At 37.8% G+C, this 18829-nt stretch overlaps 1 protein-coding gene across 2 annotated transcripts in view; it reads right to left on the bottom strand.

Moving 5' to 3' along the window:
* Positions 1–2795: 2795 nt before the first annotated feature.
* The window catches only part of LRP12 (LDL receptor related protein 12), a 79374-nt gene continuing 63340 nt past the window's right edge, over positions 2796–18829 (bottom strand). The window contains exons 3-6 of one of the 2 annotated variants that reach the window (XM_003125531.5): positions 14568–14770; positions 12225–13329; positions 10497–10629; positions 2796–5080 (exon numbers count right to left, since the gene is read on the bottom strand). In XM_003125531.5, the coding sequence (XP_003125579.1) occupies positions 4214–5080; positions 10497–10629; positions 12225–13329; positions 14568–14770 (2308 nt within the window). In that variant the 3' untranslated portion in view covers positions 2796–4213. 2 annotated transcript variants of the gene reach the window in all.

The raw sequence follows: 18829 nt of genomic DNA, 5'->3' as shown, positions 1-18829 counted from the left end.
CTATGTAAATGACTCCAGAGCACGGGAAAAAGAAAAACATTTCCAAATTTTCCAGCATAAAATTAATAACAAGCCTTCTAAAAAATAACACACACACAAACACAGTGGACTAATCACACTGATGAATAAATACATATGCAAATATACTAAATAAAATATAAAACATAATCTGGAAATATATTAAAAGAATAATATGCATGGTCAGGTATTTATTTCAGGAATGCAAGGATGGTTCAAAATTACAAAATATAGTAGTAAAATCTATCATATTAAAAGGTCAAAGGAGAAAAATCAAATGATCATCTCCATAGAAAATGAAAAGGCATGTGATAAAATTCAATGTGCATTCTTGCCTAATTTCTTTTAAATGAGGGGATCAATGGATATACCCTTTAACACGATTAAATGTATATATCTCAACCCAATTCATTACAGGCAATATATTTTAATATTATTCTAGAAGTACTAGACAATGCAGTTAAGACATAAAGAGGTATGTATGCAAATTGGAAGACGGCTATATAACTTGAAAACACAAAAGAATTAACTGAAGTGCTTCTACAAACTATAAGAAAATGATTCTGGTAGCTGGGCAGAAAATTAACAAATCACTAGCTTTCATTTATACTGAAATCAGACTAAATTATAAACAGAAAATACTTCCTTAATAAAGAAACCAAAAATATTAAAACTTTTAAGGACTAACTCTTACAAAACATGGACAAGATCTCTGTAAAAGGAAAATGTGAAGCAGAAGCAAACAACAAAAAATAGGCCTGAACAAATGGGAATCATTTTTTTGTTTTTTCTTTTTTCGCTGCCCTGCAGTATATGAAGTTCCGGGGCCAGGGGTCAGATCTGAGCCATAGTTGTGATTCCCTGAAAAAATGGGAATCATATTTTTGTTTTGTTTTGTTTTTTTCCACTGCCTTGCGGCATATGAAGTTCCTGGACCAGGGATCAGATCTGAGCAACACCAGATCCTTTAACCCACTGGGGATCAGATCTGTGTCCTGACAATGATCCTGTTGCACCACAGCAGGATCTCTGGGAACCGTCTTTTGGATAGGGCACCATGATTTAGACAGAAGCTTTAACATGGTAATGATGTCAAATTTCCCCAAGTTAATCTATAAAAGTAGAACTGTCCAAAAAAAAAAAAAGTACTCTGGATTTGTTTTGAGGAACACAAAGGGTTGATTCTAAAGTTAAAATAGAAAAATGAGCAAGAATATTTGAGTATTTAAAAATTACAGTTATTAGAGTTCCCACTGTTGTGCAGTGGGTTAAAAATCCAAATGCAGTGGCTTGGGTCACTGCAGAGATGTGGGTTTGATCCCCAGCCCAGTCCAGTGGTTAAAGGACCTGGTGTCACAGCTGCAGCACAGGTCGCAGGATTTACTCCCTGTCCCAGGAACTTCCATATGCCACGGGTATGGCCATTAAAAAAAAATTAGTTATCACGGAGTTCCCTGGTGGCTGAGCAGGTTAAGGGCCTGGCCTCATCACTGCTGTGGTGCAGGTTTGACCCCTGGCCCCAGAACAACTTCTATATCCTGCAGGTGTGGCCAAAAAGACATTACAGTTATGATAGCAGTGTAGGACAGGTATAAAAACAGAAAGGCAGGTCAACTGAAGAGAATGGAATGAGGAGTCTAGAAACATATCCACATACTGTGAAAATCTACAGTATGATAAAAGGGTCGTTTCCAACAGTGAAGAAAGGATAAATTATTTAATAAGCAGCCTTGCAGTAACTAGGTAGTTATCTAGGAAAAAAAAAGTAGAGCCTTAAATTTAGGATAGATCAATTTTTTAAATGTGAAAAATCAAATAACAGAACACCCATCTTTACTTTCAACATTCAAACAGTAGTAGATACACTTTCTTCCTTGGAAAAAAGTGCAGGAAAAGTGTATGTAGTATGTTACAATTTGTATTACAACATACAGCATTTAAACATATGGATACACATAGGTATGTATCTATATGGTATTTTTGGTGTGTATATAAGATTGTGGTATTGGCACCTGTTTCTTTGAAAAGGAACTGGGGTGTCAGGGGTAGGAGACAGATTTAATTTTTTTTACTGTTTGAATCAATAAGATATATTAGTTATTAAAACACATGTCAGAAAACAAAAAATCTGTACGTGATAGTATATTATTAGCAGGACCAAAACAAGGTTAATTTGGTAACCCAAATTCTGCCAATAAAATGTTGTATAGGAGTCTAAATTGTATTTGAAAATAATATAAAAAGAGAACTGATTGAGAACTGATTGTATCTTATAAAATAAATCAATTAAGAGGCAGTTTTTTCAGAGTTCCCATTGTGGCTCAGTGGATTAAGAACCTGACTAGCATCCATGAAGATGTGGGTTCTTCTCCTGGCCTGGCTCAGTGGGTTAAGGATCCGGTGGTGCTGTGAGCTGTGATGTAGGTCACAGATGCGGCTTAGACCTCATGTTGCTGTGGCTGTGGTGTAGGCTAGCAGCTGCAGCTCCAATTCGACCCCTAGCCTGGGAACTTCCACGTGCCTTAGGTTGCAGACCTAAAAAAAAAAAAAAGAAAGAAAAAAAAGAGAGAGACAGTTTTTTCAAAGGGAAAGTAATATTCATGTCCTCACCGAGAACTGGTATAAGCTATTCCTTTACTATAAGGTAAGAAAGAAAGAATAAACCCCCTTTTAATTTTTCTTCTAGACATACTGCATATTCCATGGCATGAATCTGTATATGTACCAAATGAACAAAAATAAAGAGCAACTTTGACTTAAAAAGTACCTCAAGGCAATACAAAAAAAAAAGTCATTTTAATTTTTGATACATATTAAAACAGTTCAGTCAGTTCTTCCTGACAGCATAACACGACAAATACACAAGACCTCAAACATGCTTTAAAATGACATTCAGCAAAGTATTTAAAATTTAATAAATAGCAATAATCACACACAAATACATTTTTCATACTCAATTATTAAGCTAATAAAACAGACAGCTAAAGAATAAATAAATGGGAACTGACAATAAAAAAATAGGCAGGGTTTTGCAATTTACATTAAAAAGAGAGGTGATCTGACTGATTTCTTAATTTGCTTTTCAACATGTAGCATAAACCTCCCCTCATGAATAAAATATATTGAAAAAATCACTTTCTTACAATAATGCAGTCTTTAAATACAACAAATAAATATGAAACCAGCAAAGCAACCTCTGGTCGTAATAAAAATGCCCCCTCATCCCCCAAAAAGCTATGGAAATATATAGTCATTATGATAGCAAATAATAGCATTTAAAGTGATAGTGCTTGAGCACTAAATTCATCTGAGACCTTGATATGATTTTAGTGCAAATCCCTAGGGTCCAATACAAGCATAACCCTGTGTCAGGGAAAGACATTACCAGTTGGAACTTATCTTGTACAATTTTTGTACATATTATATAAAGTTCAAGATTTAATGCATAGTAGAATATCGTCATTCGCTAAATTCTGTTCTTAAATAAGAGATGAAAAAAAAATGACTTGGGATTTTTACCATTTGGTTTGTACCATATTAGAGTATTAAAGTCAACATTAGAAAATCTATAAAAGAGGTTTTTTGCCATTAATTTATCTAACTCTAAATTTCACATCACTGCATGTTAAACATAAGAGAAAAAAATTTAGACAAAGTTTTTTTTCCCTTTGACAAGCTCATATTATGATGAAATCCAATAATGTTTAGACAAATGTTATACAAAGAAAACAGTGAGTATAAGGGTTTTTCTTCTTTTTATATTAACAACCTTAACATCTAGTATATTAAGTTACAAGATGTATTGGCAAAAGCATAAAGGGTTTAATTAAAAGAAGATATTATTTTATACAAAGAAACATTCTAACAGAGGGTAGATAAACTGACGGTCAAATGAGTTTCAGCAGCCATATCTCTACTGCAAACTACAGTACCAGGATGAAAACAATTAGAAACAAATGGAAGAACATCATTGAACAGTATGAATACATAATTCATTTTTAGCTGCTAAAACAGTAAACTCTAAACTTCATAGAGTTACAGCTGTTTAATTTAAACATGCAGGCTAACATATGATAATGAGAAATCACCCTGCATCTTTTTCTTTTTAAATTAAAACTAGTTTAATTGTAAAGTTACAAAACAGTGAATGGATATTGCTCCAACTTGTATCCAGTCTCCCTTATGGGATTTGTACCTAACAAAGTAACAAAGCTTCATCATCACTGGTTTCATTTTTCAGTGTTGCTTCTAAGCAAGTGTCCGGTATCTGGGCGGTGTGGACAATACCACAGCGCTCACAGGGGCCATCACGACTACCTGGCCTTACTCCTGGGTTTGTTGCACTGTATGGTTGTCTGAACCCTTGTCCCTGATCAGAGGCAAGATCAAGAAGAGGTCTGGAGCAGTCACTCACATCAAAGTCTGAAGCTCCCTCAGAAACTGGAATTAGCATTTCAACATCATCATCTTCTTCTCTTCCACTTACCCCATTATCAAGTTGTCTCAAAGGGCTCTGGTTCTGACTGACAGAGCTGGATCGCCCTAATGTAAAACGTACCCAACGCAGCCCCTGAGTCATACGACTTAGCGCGCTTGTGAGCTGGTGCCGAGCTGGACTCACACTTGGGGGTTCCGCATTTGTCACATCCCGTCCGGCATCTGTGTGACCACCTCGGGTACTCTGAGCTGAGGAACTTCCACTTGCTCCCACTGTTGCTTCTACAGCTGTTGTGGGAGGGACTTTTTGGGGTAAAGGAGCTGCAACCCCGCCGGACGCACCTGCAGAATCTCTTCTTTCATTTTCTGTGTCTGTGTCATCAGACTCCACAGAAAACAAACTTCTGTGAGTGTGATTTCTTTCAGGTTCTCTGCTGGTGCTCTGACTAGGGACAACCTCATCTCCATCTGCTGAGACCAGAGCCAGGGACCCTGAATGGCGTGATCTTGCAAAATTAAAAATACGATTCCAGATGTTGCTTGATCTGCCTGCCATAGGAAGCCTGATTGAAGTAAATCCAAGCTGAGACCGTACAGCCAGCCTCAGGTTTTCCAAAACAGAAGCCTGCCAAAAAGGAGAGAAGGAAGGAAGAAAAACATTTTAAGATAGTTAATAAGGTATTAAGATGGAAAACACCTTTCTACTAAGAATGCGTTGTGGCTAAAAATTCTATTACTCGGTGTTAGGGTCTATGGAGGATGAATTAAATTCTCTCTTCCATATAGGCTCACCCTACTCCAGAATCTAACCTGTAACTTGAACCACTGTTCACTGTGTTTAAGCTTTTCTTGATACTTCATTTTTTATATACAACTTTAAAAATGATATTTAATGTCAATTACAAAGCTATTTTGTTTCAAAGCTTCACAAAGTAATCCAATGCTGGAAGTGTACAAAAGCTGGAAAACATAATGCACTAAATGACCTAAAATAATGTAAAAAATGGGCAGCTTACCTTTTTGTTTTTTTTTTAACACAGAGCAAGTTACACTTGATTTGCAAGGTTGAAACTTTTCAAAACATGTGAAACATATCTCACAATTGGTTCTCAAGGATTGAATCACTGAATACTGAGGATACATACATACATTTGTACTTTTAGGGCCACACTGGTGGCATATGGAAGTTCTCAAGCTAGGGGTTGAATTTGAGCTACAGCTGCAGGCCTACACCACAGCCACAGCAATGCAGGATCTGAGCCATGTCTGCAACCTACACCACTGCTCACATTAACGCCAGACCCTTAACACACTGAACGAGGCCAGGGATCAAACCCAAGTCCTCATGGATACTAGTTGGGTTCGTTACCACTGAGCCACCATGGGAATTCCTAATTTATTTATATTGTGATAAATAAAGGAATTACTATATTTGTAATGCAGCACAGGAAACAAAAAGTCAAATTAATTTGTTTATAGCACTGTTCAATTGTATCTGAGACATTTGGATCCCTTCTCAATTATAAAGATTTAGGTATTTTCTATAGCTTCATGTTAAACATAAATTATGGCCTTATTCTTTGAAAAATTGGTAATTTTTAACTAGTGCTTATGGGAGATGACTATATTCCCCAACTGAAAGAAAAAATCTACTCTTTTTTCTAGAGGAATGACTTTCAGGATTATTATTATTTTAAAAATCTACAGCATTTACAAAAACAGTCTTTAAGCTCCATCTAGTGGTTATAAAAAAGAGTAATCAAACTTGGAATGAACACAGCCTTCATCAATTTGGCATTTAATATTTAAAACATAGCATTTCCAAAAAATAATAGTCAGTTGATATACTCCCTTCCAAACGATTATATAGTTTCTCCCCGCCCCCACTACATACAGAAAAAAAAAAGGAGAATAAAAAGACATGACAGCATGTGTTCTCCATCTCTCTGTGATTGGTATTGCATTTATCTGTGATTTCCATAAAGGCATTTTGAACATAATCCCTAGAATATAATTCACAGAAAGCTAAGAACTTACTCTCATAGAATATTTCCCAGTAAAGAACATATTGTTGGAATTCCCACTGTGGCACAGCAGGTTAAGAATCCGAATGCAGAGATTCGGGTCATGGCAGAGCTGGGGTTCCCGGTCCTGTGCAGTGGGTTAAAAGGATCTGGCATTGCCACAGCTGTGTCATAGGTCGCAGGGATTCAATCCCCGGCCAGGGAACTTCCATATGCCCTGGGTGCAGCCATAAAATAAAAATAATAATAAAAAAGAATAGACTGTCAATAAGAGATCTGAGTATCAGCACATATAAATTTACTATATAAGTAAGATTTTTCACCAATTGAGACTGTAAATATAAACTAACTATAAATTTTCAATAACCCTATGGACTTCTCCATAGATCTGGTCCTTCTCATTTGGCACTCAAGTTCCCAGGCTTTGTGTGAGGACGGTCATTAATCCAGCAAGGAAGAAAAGGCTCTTCAGACGTCTTCCCCTCTTATGCAGTGGTCACCCATCAAGATCAACAATGCCTTCAGCATACTTTAAAGCCTACTTGAACAGTACAGTCTGTCACAGTGAGATGTAGCTCTGTACTCATTTCAAAGTCTGTTTAATTAAATGATTACCAATTTTACATTAGATTCTACAAGGGGATCTCATGATTGTTTTAGGAATAATTTTTTTTATTCTTCAGTTTATGAAGCAGAAGAAAGCTTTCTTTAGAAAGGATTTCTACTTTGAATAAGATGGTAATTCAGAAGATGGTACTTTGAATAAGATGGTATTTCAGAAGATTATTTTCTTGTAAAACCTAATATGGAGATAATAGTATTTATAATAGTATAATTTATTACCAAAAGCTTCAATCTTGAGAGTTTAATCTCATTAACCTTATAAAATTCTAGTTTACCATTTGCAAATATATTTTACTTCAAAATTTTGTTGAAAGAGAATTCCCTCCCAAGGGCAAATTATAACCCTAGAGGGATGCTGTAGTGGGTGGTAAAGAACCTTAGCCAAAGTGACCTTGGTCCTTTACTCCTGAGATGAGATCTCAGACCCTAGAATGTCATCTCTGATGGGAGTGTCATGCATGAAGCCTTGGCCAGCCGGTCAGTAGCACTGTGTTTTAGGTGGAGGCTCCGAGTCACACCAATACTGCGATGTAAGGTGGGGGCCTTGAGTCAGCAGTTACCAGTCAAGGGGCTAGAGACCAGGATCAGCTACATGTGCAATTAATCATGCCCATGGGACAGAGCTCCAGTAACATCTCTGGACGCTGAGCTTAGGTGAGCTACCCTAGTTGGCCACATTCTGTGCAAACTGTCACATCTCTGTGTCAAGAGAGTAACAATGTCCTGATTTTAAAGGGTAAAGACAAGTGGAAGGGTCATCTTCGGTACCTTCCTGAACTGTCCTATACATCTCTTCCTCTGGCTTATTTAACCTCTGTCCGCTCCCAGCAATAAAAGCTATGTACCACCTTATACTCTGAGTTTTAACAATTTTCAATGATTTCTGAGTCCTTCTTGTGAATTATCAAACCTAAGGCCTACAAGTGGTGTTAGAAGTGAGGGTTATGTTGGACTTTTTTTTTTTTTTTTTTTTTTTGGCTTTTTAGGGCCGCACTCATGGCACATGGAAGTTTCCAGGCTAGTGGTCCCTTTGGAGCTACAGCTGCCAGCCAAAACCACAGCCACAGCCACACAAGATCCAAGCCACATCTGCAACCTACACCATAGCTCATGGCAATGCTGGATCCCCAACTCACTGAGCGAGGCCAGGGATTGAACCCATATCCTCATGGATACTAGGTGGATTTGTTTCCGCTGTGCCACAGTGGGAACTCCTATCATGTATGGACTTGGCTCCCCTAACTTCACAATTGGCTAAACTCTTGAAGGTAGCCTCAGGGTATTGGGGTGGTGGCTTGCAGACAGTGGAGTGGGTAGATAGAATTAACCATCCTCTGAATTCCTACCTGAAAAGAAACCTTCTCCATGGCAGGACCAAAAATATATAATAGCCACAATGTAGGTTTTTCCTGTGCTGCACACAAAATTCCATCCAGTGGAGCTTCTGAATTACTGACTTAGCAAATTACACCCAGAGAAATATTTTAAAACTACAAATTCTTTTTTTTTTTTTTGTCTTTTTGTTGTTGTTGTTGTTGTTGTTGTTGCTATCTCTTGGGCTGCTTCCGCGGCATATGGAGGTTCCCAGGCTAGGGGTTGAATCGGAGCTGTAGCCACCGGCCTACGCCAGAGCCACAGCAAAGCGGGATCCGAGCCGTGTCTGCAACCTACACCACAGCTCACGGCAACGCTGGATCGTTAACCCATTGAGCAAGGGCAGGGACCGAACCCGCAACCTCATGGTTCCTAGTCGGATTCGTTAACCACTGCGCCACGACGGGAACTCCTAAAACTACAAATTCTTAAAAAGATTTCCTAAAAGACTCAAATAGGGTGAAAGACTATAATCAGAAATCTCATTTACCAAAAAGGAAACAGCCTTCCATTTTGAACAGAATTAAATCACTGGGAAAACAATGTTCATCAGTCTTCCTTAATTCTAATACTGGGAACAAGTTTTAGAAATGCTTCTGGATAGATTTACATTTTAAGTGTATAAATTTCTATGCCCTTATGAACCCTGGCACAATTTTAAGCTCTGAAAAATAAATTTAGAGAGATCACCGGGAACTACAGTCACTACTATGTAATAACTTATAATGGAAAAGAATATGAAAAAGAATATATATGTGTATAACTGAATCACTGGCTGTATACCTGAAACTAACACAACACTGTAAATCAACTATACTTCAACTAAAAAAAAGAAATTGCTAACAAAAATTTAAAGAATTCAGAGACATTAATAAAGAATGAGTAACTGTTTAAATAAAGTGATACGAATTTTTAAGCACTAGAAAATCCAGCTATGAAGAAGTTTCTCTCGTCAGGTGAAAATGTTAACTACTTTTATATTTTTAAGTTATTTATTTATTTTGGCTGTACCCACAGCATGTGGAAGTTCCTGGGCCAGGGATCAAACCTGCGTCACAGCAGATACCTGAGCCACTGACAATGCCTGATCCTTAACCCACTGTGCCACAAGGGCATTCCCATCAACTACTTTTATTTTAATCTAGCATGTTACTAATCTCTTACTAAGCATATCAATTTTATGCTGAAGTAGTCATTCTTAAATCATCTAAATATTCAGCTCAAGTAGAAAATAAGTCATCAAACTTTACGTTTGAATTTTAACTCACTAAATTACCCTAAGTAGTAGAATGCTTAAGTCACACAACCAAATCAGAAGTAAAGAATGAAAAGTATATTTCTGAATTTTGTAGTATCTGTTAAAATACAGTGAGAAGTTCCCATTGTGGCTCAGTGGTTAATGAACCTGACTAGTAGCAATGAGGATGTGGGCTCGATCCCTGGCCTTGCTCAGTGGGTTAAGGATCCAACATTGCTGTGAGCTGTGGTTTAGGTTACAGACATGGCTCAGATCCTGTGTTGCTGTGGCCTGTGGTGTAGGCTGGCAGCTGCAGCTCTGATAGGACCCCTAGCCTGGGAACCTCCATATGCCATGGATGTGGCCCTAAAAAAAAAAAAAAGGCAAATAAATAAATAAAATACCATGAAACAATCAGAAGTGACCCTTGAAGAACAATGAGCTTGAACCAAAAAAGTCTACTTACATGTGGATTTTTTTTTTAATAGTAAATGCTGTAATTCTACATGATCCATGGTTGGTTGAATGTGTGGATGGTGGGCTCAGGACAGAGAGGGCCAACTCTTAAGTTAAACGTGGATTTTTGCCTGCTCGGAGGGTGGGTACCCCTAATCCCCACATTGTTCAGGGGTCAACTCTGTAATTTTAAATTCTCCATATACTTAATTCTTGGCTTGACTGCAAAAATTCTGACACAGTCAAGGGCCCTTTACCATTACATACAAGTATAGATTTTATTTTAAAAGGTACTAAGTCAGAAAGCATAGTAAGTTGTAACATACCTGATTAGGTGAACAAACAGGAAAATCTTCAACTGGTGGAATTAAACCCTGGGCAATCAATTGTCCATAAGAGGGAGGAGCTTCTCTTCTTAACAATTCTGCTTCCACTCTGGACAACTGTGTTTCAAATGATCTTTGAGAGGAGACAGGGGAATGGAAAGGGTCAAAAAAAAAAAAAAAAAAAAAAGGCAAGCCAAAACAATAATTTTTAAATTGTCAACAATTAAAACAATCTGAATTTTAATACATTCAATCATTTGTAAAGCTCAGTCAGCCAACATCTGCTGAGTATCTATACTACCCAACAGTGAGAATGCAAAGATGAAGCAGTCTAGCCTCATGAGGTTTTATACTTGGGGCTTGGATCAGTAACTTCTATTACCTTAGACATCCCTGTAAAAGGTAAAGACACTATATCCTGGAGTTCCCGTTATGGCGCAGTGGTTAACAGATCCGATTGGGAACCATGGGGTTGCAGGTTTGGTCCCTGGCCTTGCTCAGTGGGTTGGGGATCCGGCGTTGCCGTGAGCTGTGGTGTAGGTTCCAGAGCGGTTCAGATCCCACATTGCAGTGGCTCTGGTGTAGGCCAGCAGTTGCAGCTCCGATTTGACCCCTAGCCTGGGAACCTCCATATGCCACGGGAGCGGCCCAAGAAATGGCAAAAAGACAAAAAAAAAAAAAAAAAAAAAAAAAACAAACAAAAAAAAAACACTATATTCTTAAAATCCTAAGAACGTAGGGGCTTGAGACTTCAGGAGAAAGTATATGCAAACTCTTAGAACACACTGTATTCATCAAGCCCAACACATTTATTTTTCAGATAAGGAAAAGAGTGAAATGAGTTACCAAAACCCTTTTTGGAATAACTTGTTCTTAAACTCAAGACCTCTGGTCCTCACTGTGTTCCTATGCTGCGATGCAGTAAAAACATTTTCTGGCACTTTATTCTCACCCAAAGACAAGATGCAGCATGGTTACGGTGCTACTGTGCATCTCTTCTTAGCTGTCTGGGATGTGACACTCTTTGTTTTTAGATACTTATTTGTTACAAGATGCTTATCTGTAACTCTCCTGGGACTGATGGGCGGGCATGGCCTCCACGAGCGCCTTCTACAAGACTCTCTGCCATTAACTTCTCCCAGGCCCAGCTTTCTCCTCCAGCACATGGAAGACAGCTCTCCCTGAAGGCCACCCTTTAACACTGGACCATTTCTTACTCAACTGACATCTTTTGACTTTTTTACCACTTTGTTTTATAGTCATATTTTTTGTCATCTAATTCTACCCACCAATTCTTTCCTTCTAACTGTAAACTGCCTGTGAGATTACTCCTTACTAATTTCTGTACTCCCCTGTATAATGTTTTGAACATAGTAGGTTTTCAATTACCTGGAACTGTTTTATTAATAAATATCCAGGTTAAACAGCCATAACTGAGAGGTATATCTTACAAAATTCCTATAAAAGATTACTTTGAAAAGAGGAACTGATAAATACAGGTTGGCTTTTCTCATCCCATAACTCGAAGTATTTGTTTTTTTAATGTGTTCATTAGCCTTTTGCGTCATAGGCTTGTCACAGTAGTTTTATAAATCATAAACATATGTATCTAGCTCTACAATAATACAACGAAAATATATTGCTAATGGCACTAAAATACATGTTGCCAACATCTGGACCACGTTTTTACCGCGAGCGTAAGCACTACAGTTCTGTCTTGATACTGACCTTCGTTCAAACATTCTCAGAGAATAAAGCTTACAGGTACATCCCAATGCAATGACCAGTAAGAGGCCACAGATAAGGCTCCCTATGACGGCTGCAGTTATGACCCGGGTAGGCACTATTACCGGGCAGTTCTCCTCATCACTGCCATCGCCGCAGTCGTCCTGAGAGTCACACACCCAGCTTTCAAACACACAACGATTGTTTTTACAATGAAAATTTCCTGGCTGGCAAAAAAAGCAGTTTTTTTCATCGGAGCCATTTGGGCAATGATTCTGGTAGTTGCACCGATCAGAACGAGGGTAACAGACACCATTTCGGGAACACGGGAACTCCTCCTTCTGGCACATGGTGCAGTTGATTTCGTCCCTTCCATTTGGGCAATGCCAATACCCGTCACAACGCTGCTGCTCAGTATAACACCCCCAGTTCCCCCCGCAGGGTATTTCCCATGGCAGACAGAAGCCGTCAACTTGGTAAGTTGCATTAAATCCCCGGGCAGCATTGACTTTATCGGCACAGAAATGTACCCTTATCTGTCCAGAAGAAGATACAACCGTGAGAGGTGCATGAGAATCAAAAGCAGTTAACACACGCAAAAGCTTGTGTGGATTCTCTTCTAACCCATCGTATATTTTAACATAATCACCATAACCGGTACCATCAAGTTTAAAGTCTGTGAAGCGTAAGATGACTTTACGGTGGTCACCTGTGTCTATTAACCAGGTGCAATTGCTTCCGGGGGGATAAAAGTCTGGATAATTGGGAGAATTAAAAGTACCATAAAAATACTTTAACCACTGCCCACACGTTGGCACATCGCAGTCTATCTCATCGCCGAGGTCAAGGCAGTCAATGTTCCCGTCGCACTTTAGAGATTCGGGCAGGCAAGTGTAGACTTTGGTAAACCGGGACAGACACTGGAACTGGTTGTAAGCACAGGGTTGGAAAGAAGCAGACGTTGGAGGGTTAGCTTCTTTGGCACAGATCTCTTCATCAGAACTGTCTCCACATTCATCCATGTTGTTGCACTTCCAAGCTGCGGGCACACACTTGCCATTTCCACACCGGAACTGGTCACAAGCACAGTTTGGTTCCTCAGACTTCCCTGGGAGGGCATCAGGAGCAGGCGGATGGAGGGGTGAGGAGAAACAAAATATATACTTTAAAAGATATGTTAACAGCAAATGGTATTGTTATAATAAATGTTGATGAAGCCCAAGTGATAGCTGGGTTTTATAAAAAAAAGTTAAGCGCCAATGGCAAATTAATATTGGCTTACTGATTACTCAACAATTCAATTTATTAAACAGTTATGATTTGTTCCATGAAGATCTTTACAGTTAATCTAAAGAGAAAAGACCCACTCTGTTTTTGTAGAAGCTATTTTACAGCAGAACACTGAGTAAAGTAAGATATATGAGCCAGTAGGATATATTGCCTAAGAATTTCAAATACTCCATTGTACAAACATTTTGAAATGAAGAAAAATTCCTTCATAGTAATCACTTTTTTTTTTTTTTTTGCTTTTGAGGGCCGCACCTGTGGTGCATGAAAGTTCCCACACTAGGGGCTAAATCAGAGCTGCAGCTGCCGGCCTACACCCCAGCCACAGCAACATGGGATCCAAGCCACATCTGTGACCTACACCACAGCTCATGGCAAAGCTGGATCCTTAACCCACTGAGCGAGGCCAGGGATCGAACTGGAGTCCTCATGGATACTAGGTGGGTTCGTTAATCGCTGAGCCACAATGGGAACTCCCTACAAAGGCTGCTTTTAATAAAAAAGAGAAAGCAGCCTCTGTTGGCTAAAGACCAGAAAATGTAAAATGACTTTCAGCAAAATTTACATGACTTTAATGCTGAGTTATTCATATTTGTATGTTGTGGTCATTGTTTTTTTGGATAAAGTTTAAGAAGAGCAAAAGAAGACTTCTGATACAACAAACTATGAAGGTGAAACTGATTATGTCTTTTCTTTGAAGGTGTAATGACAATGGTAACACACACACAAAATACATTCTGAAGGCACTTTCAGGATACAGGTAAGCACTGAGGGGAGAAAGGTGAAAGTTCCTTTTAAAATAAATGTATTTAAAATATTTAAAAAGAACACTGACTTTAGTTTATAAAATTAATCATTTTATGAGGGTTAAACAAAACAGCTTTTGGAGACTCAACTCTAGGGCACCTGAACCTTTAGTCTCTAATTCCTCAATCTCAGCTACCTTGAGAATTTAGTCACAATTTTATGGACATGATAGAGAAGGACAGTTTCAAAGTGACTGAGCAGTTAATACTATAGAATTCTGTTCCATATCTTTCTTCTTATTTAAAAACACACCTGAAAAATACGCCAGTCTGAAACCTTTCCTAGAGATACTGTCGTCGGAATGGAACCTGATCCAGACGTGGTCTTGTGAAGAAATGTATGGTGGTGGGATTGTAGAACCACAGGCTCTGTAGCTTTCAATATTCTTGTATGTTTCTATCGTCAGCCAGTCCAAATTGCATCTTCTGGACCCCTGAATATCAAAATCCTGGAAACTACAAATAAAAAGTCAGAAAAGAGTACTGAAAAGGAAATTTTGGGAAAAAATTCATTAATAATACACAGTAACTGAGGACTTTATTATAAGTTTCCTTATATTGACTGATTCTCTTGGGTCTTCCAGGCATATATCATCAGCAAATAATAATACTGCTTCTATGTTCCTAATACTTAAACCTCTTTCCCAGATTCCAGAACAATATTTATTTTCTCTTTTCTCTCTCTCTCTCTCTCTCTCTCCCTCTCCCTCTCTCCCTCTCTCCCTTCCTTCCTTCCTCTCTTTCTTCCTTTATTTCTTGGTCTTTTTAAGGCCACACCTGCCGCATATGGAGGTTCCCAGGCTTGGGGTCAAATTGGAGCCGTAGCCACTTTCCTACACCACAGCCACAGCAATGCCAGATCTGAGATGCATTTTTGACCTGCACCACAGCTCACGGCAACGCCGGATCTTTAACCTGCTGAGCGAGGCCAGGGATCAAACCTGCATCCTCATGGACACTAGTCAGGTTCGTTTCCACTGAGCCACAACAGGAACTCCCCAGAACATTTCTTCATAAGCAACACAGGATTCCAAAAACAAACAAACAAACAAACAAACAAAAAAAAAAAAAACAGGAGATACTTGGCACCTTTTTTACTTCTCCTTGTTTGTTTAGGAAGGACCACTTCCAATTCATAAAACATACTGTTTTCTGTTTCAACCAGAAACACTACTCCATAATTTGTTGAACTGAAGGATACACAAAGGAAGTCATCCTTCTCTTAGACTGGTTCATCTGCTTGCTTAATGAAAAGCTTACATCTTACATTTTCAGGAGATCAAATAGCATAAACCCGAACCAAATAAAAAAAGTTAAAAACGAACAAACAAAAACTTCTTCAGTGAAAAGTCCCTGAGTATGGGAATACTTTTTTACATAAATTACTTATAGCCAAACATTATCTTACAGTTCACTACTATGAAGAAAGAAAAAAGCAAACTGGCATTTTCTAATAACATGTCTCACCAAAAAGTGAGATTCCTTGCCTTGGCCTTAAGGCAAGTGATGATAAAGTTAATTATTTAAGGATTATTATATTATGATATTTCCTCTTTAAATATTCCGAGTAACTATAACAAAGGCTGACAATTTGATTGCTTTCAGTTTTTCATTATTAAGAAAAACACATTAAAGGATCCTCATACATGTTTTCTCTATCCACACAAGAGCAAGTATTTGTCTAGGACAAATTTTTCTATAAGTAGAATTGCTAGATCAAAAGACACAATTCCACTTTAGATGTGATAGCGACCCTGAAAAATATGTTACACCAACTTGCAGTTCCACTGAATGTGTATGAAAAAGTACCTTGTACCCCCAACTCTGGCAAGATGAAACATTTCTAAAAATTTGTTGCCAATTAGGCAGACAAAAAGATTTTATCATTGTTCTGGCTTGCATTTCCTTATGTACTGAGAGTGACACCTTTTTTTTCTATTTTTACTAGCTATTTCTATTCATTTTCCTGTGAATAGCCTTGTTATATCCTTTATACATTAAATTTTGTGCTTATTTAAGAGCTCTTTATGTGGCATAAACATGTACTTATTTGGGGCAGGTTTGTTATGCAACATATATGTACATCCAGCCATACTTATGCTCTTTTCAATAGTGGTGCTGTCAGTCTTTTCAATTTTAGCCATTAGTGGGCACGAAATGGCATCTCTAATGGTGGTTTTATGTGCATTTTTCCGAAGATTAATAATGTGGAATATCTCTCCCTGTGCTTACCGAGCATTCTCACATCTTCAGTGAAGTGTCTGTTCAAGTCTCTTACTCATTTTAAAAAAATTGGGTTGTCTCGAGTTATAAAAATTATTTTTATATTCTGGATCCAACTCTTGTTAGATATGTGTATTGCTAATTTTTTTCCTATGGATTGCCTTTTCACTTTCTTAATGGTATTTTCTTTTTTAATGAGAAGATTTTTTTTTTCTTTTTTTAAAGTATAGTTAACTTACAATATTATATTAGTTTCAGGTGTACAACATAGTGATTTAATATTTTTATAGACTATACTCCATGAAAAGTTATTCTAAAACATTGGCTATATTCCTCTGTACTATAAATTACATCTTTGTAGCTTATTTACTTTACACATAGTAGTTTGTACCTCTTAATCCCTCTCACCTATCTTTCCCTCCCTTTACACCTCTCCTGAACGGTAACCACTAGTTTGTTCTCTGTATCTATGAGTCTGTTTCTGTTTAGTAATATTCATCCATGTGTTTATTTTTCAAATTCCACATAAAATGAAAATATATAGTGTTTGTCTTTGTCTGACTAATTTCACTAAGCATAATACCTTCTAGGTCAATCTATGCTGTTGCATATGGCAAAATTTCATTCTTTTTTAGGGATGAGTAATATTTCATTGTCTCTATATACCATATTTTTATGGTATTCATTAAGTCCATCATTATCCATTCACCTATCAATGGATATTTAGGTTACTTCTATGTCTTGGCTATTGTAAACAGTATTGTTATGAACACTGGGGTGCATACATCTTTTCAAATTAGTGTTTTCATTTTCTTTGGTTATATAACCAAGAATAGAACTACTGGATCATGTGGTGTTCTATTTTTATTTTTGGAGGAAACTTTGTACTATTTTCCATAGTGGCTTTGCTGAATGGGAGAAGATATTTGTAAATAATATGTCCGATAAGGGATTAATTATCCAAAATATACAAAGAACTCATACAACTCATATGAAAAAACAAACAACCAATTAAATAATGGGCAGAGGACTTGAACAGACATTTTTTCAAGATGATATACAATGGCCAACAAGTACATGAAAAGATGCTCAATATCACTAATCATAGGAAAATGCAAATCAAAAGCACAATGAAGCATCATCACCTCACATCTGTCAGAATGGCTATTGTCAAAAAAAGACAAATAACTAGTGCTGGTGAGGCTGTGGAGAAAAGGGAATCCTACTACACTGTTGGTAAGAATGTAAATGAGCAAAAGTTTTTAATTTTAGTTATGATGAAGTTTAATTTATTTTTATTTGCTTTTTAGGGCTACACCCGAGGCATATTAAGTTCCCAGGCTATGCTACAGCTGCCAACCTATACCACAGCCACAGCAACATGGGATCTGATCCATTCTGTGACCTATACTACAGTTCATGGCAATGCCGGATCCTTAATCCACTGAGTAAGGCTAGGGATCAAACCCACATCCTCATGGATACTAGTCAGGTTTGTTAACCACTGAGCCACATGAGGAACTCCCTTAATTTAATTTATTATTTTTATCTTATGTTTAGTATTTTTAATGTCTTCTCTAAGATAATTCTGCCTACACTAAGATCCCAAAAATATTCAACATGTCCTTCTAACATTTCAGAGTTTAAGCTATTACATTCATATCTACCAACCTATGCCACAGCCACAGCAATGCTGGATCCAAGCCACATTTGTGACCTATACCACAGCTCATGGTAATGCCAGATCCTTAACCCACTGAGCGAGGCCAGGAACAAACCCACATACTCATGGATGCTAGTCAGGTTTGCTAACCACTGAGCCATGATGGGAACTCTGTACCTAGGATTTATCTTGAATTAAGTTTTGGGTGTTCTCAGGGATAGGTTGATATTCTTATATTAATTTTTGTTCTATTATGCAGTTCAATTATTATTTGATCACCCTGAACTTGCAGATTTCCCCCTCACACACACACTTTGTTAGTTTTATTTAGCTTTGCTCTTAGTCTTAGGTGAATTTGTAATTTCAGGACATCATCTTTACTTATAAAATAGGACATTTCTGGGGTTTCAGTGAAAATCCCAAGGTATTTACCAAGCCCCTTGAACTCAGTAAGTTCAAACCCCAAACTCTTTCAGCTGCAGTTTACAGCAGCTGAAGTCCTTGTGCAGTGTTTTCTCCTGGAGTTCCTTTAACTATGCATAATTCATGGGTCACCCAAGAATTTGAAAAGAGTTTTGCAGATATAAGGTCTCCCTACTGTGAAGATTTGCCCTCTCAATTTCCAGCCA

Source organism: Sus scrofa, chromosome 4 (assembly GCF_054392235.1).
Source record: "Sus scrofa isolate SSC_HxYL_T2T_F1_AM1 chromosome 4, Sscrofa_HxYL_maternal_Yorkshire_Landrace_v2.0, whole genome shotgun sequence".
Lineage (NCBI taxonomy): Eukaryota > Metazoa > Chordata > Mammalia > Artiodactyla > Suidae > Sus > Sus scrofa.
The sequence above is the reverse complement of the archived record's forward strand: the minus strand, read 5'-3'. Positions and strand labels throughout refer to the sequence as shown.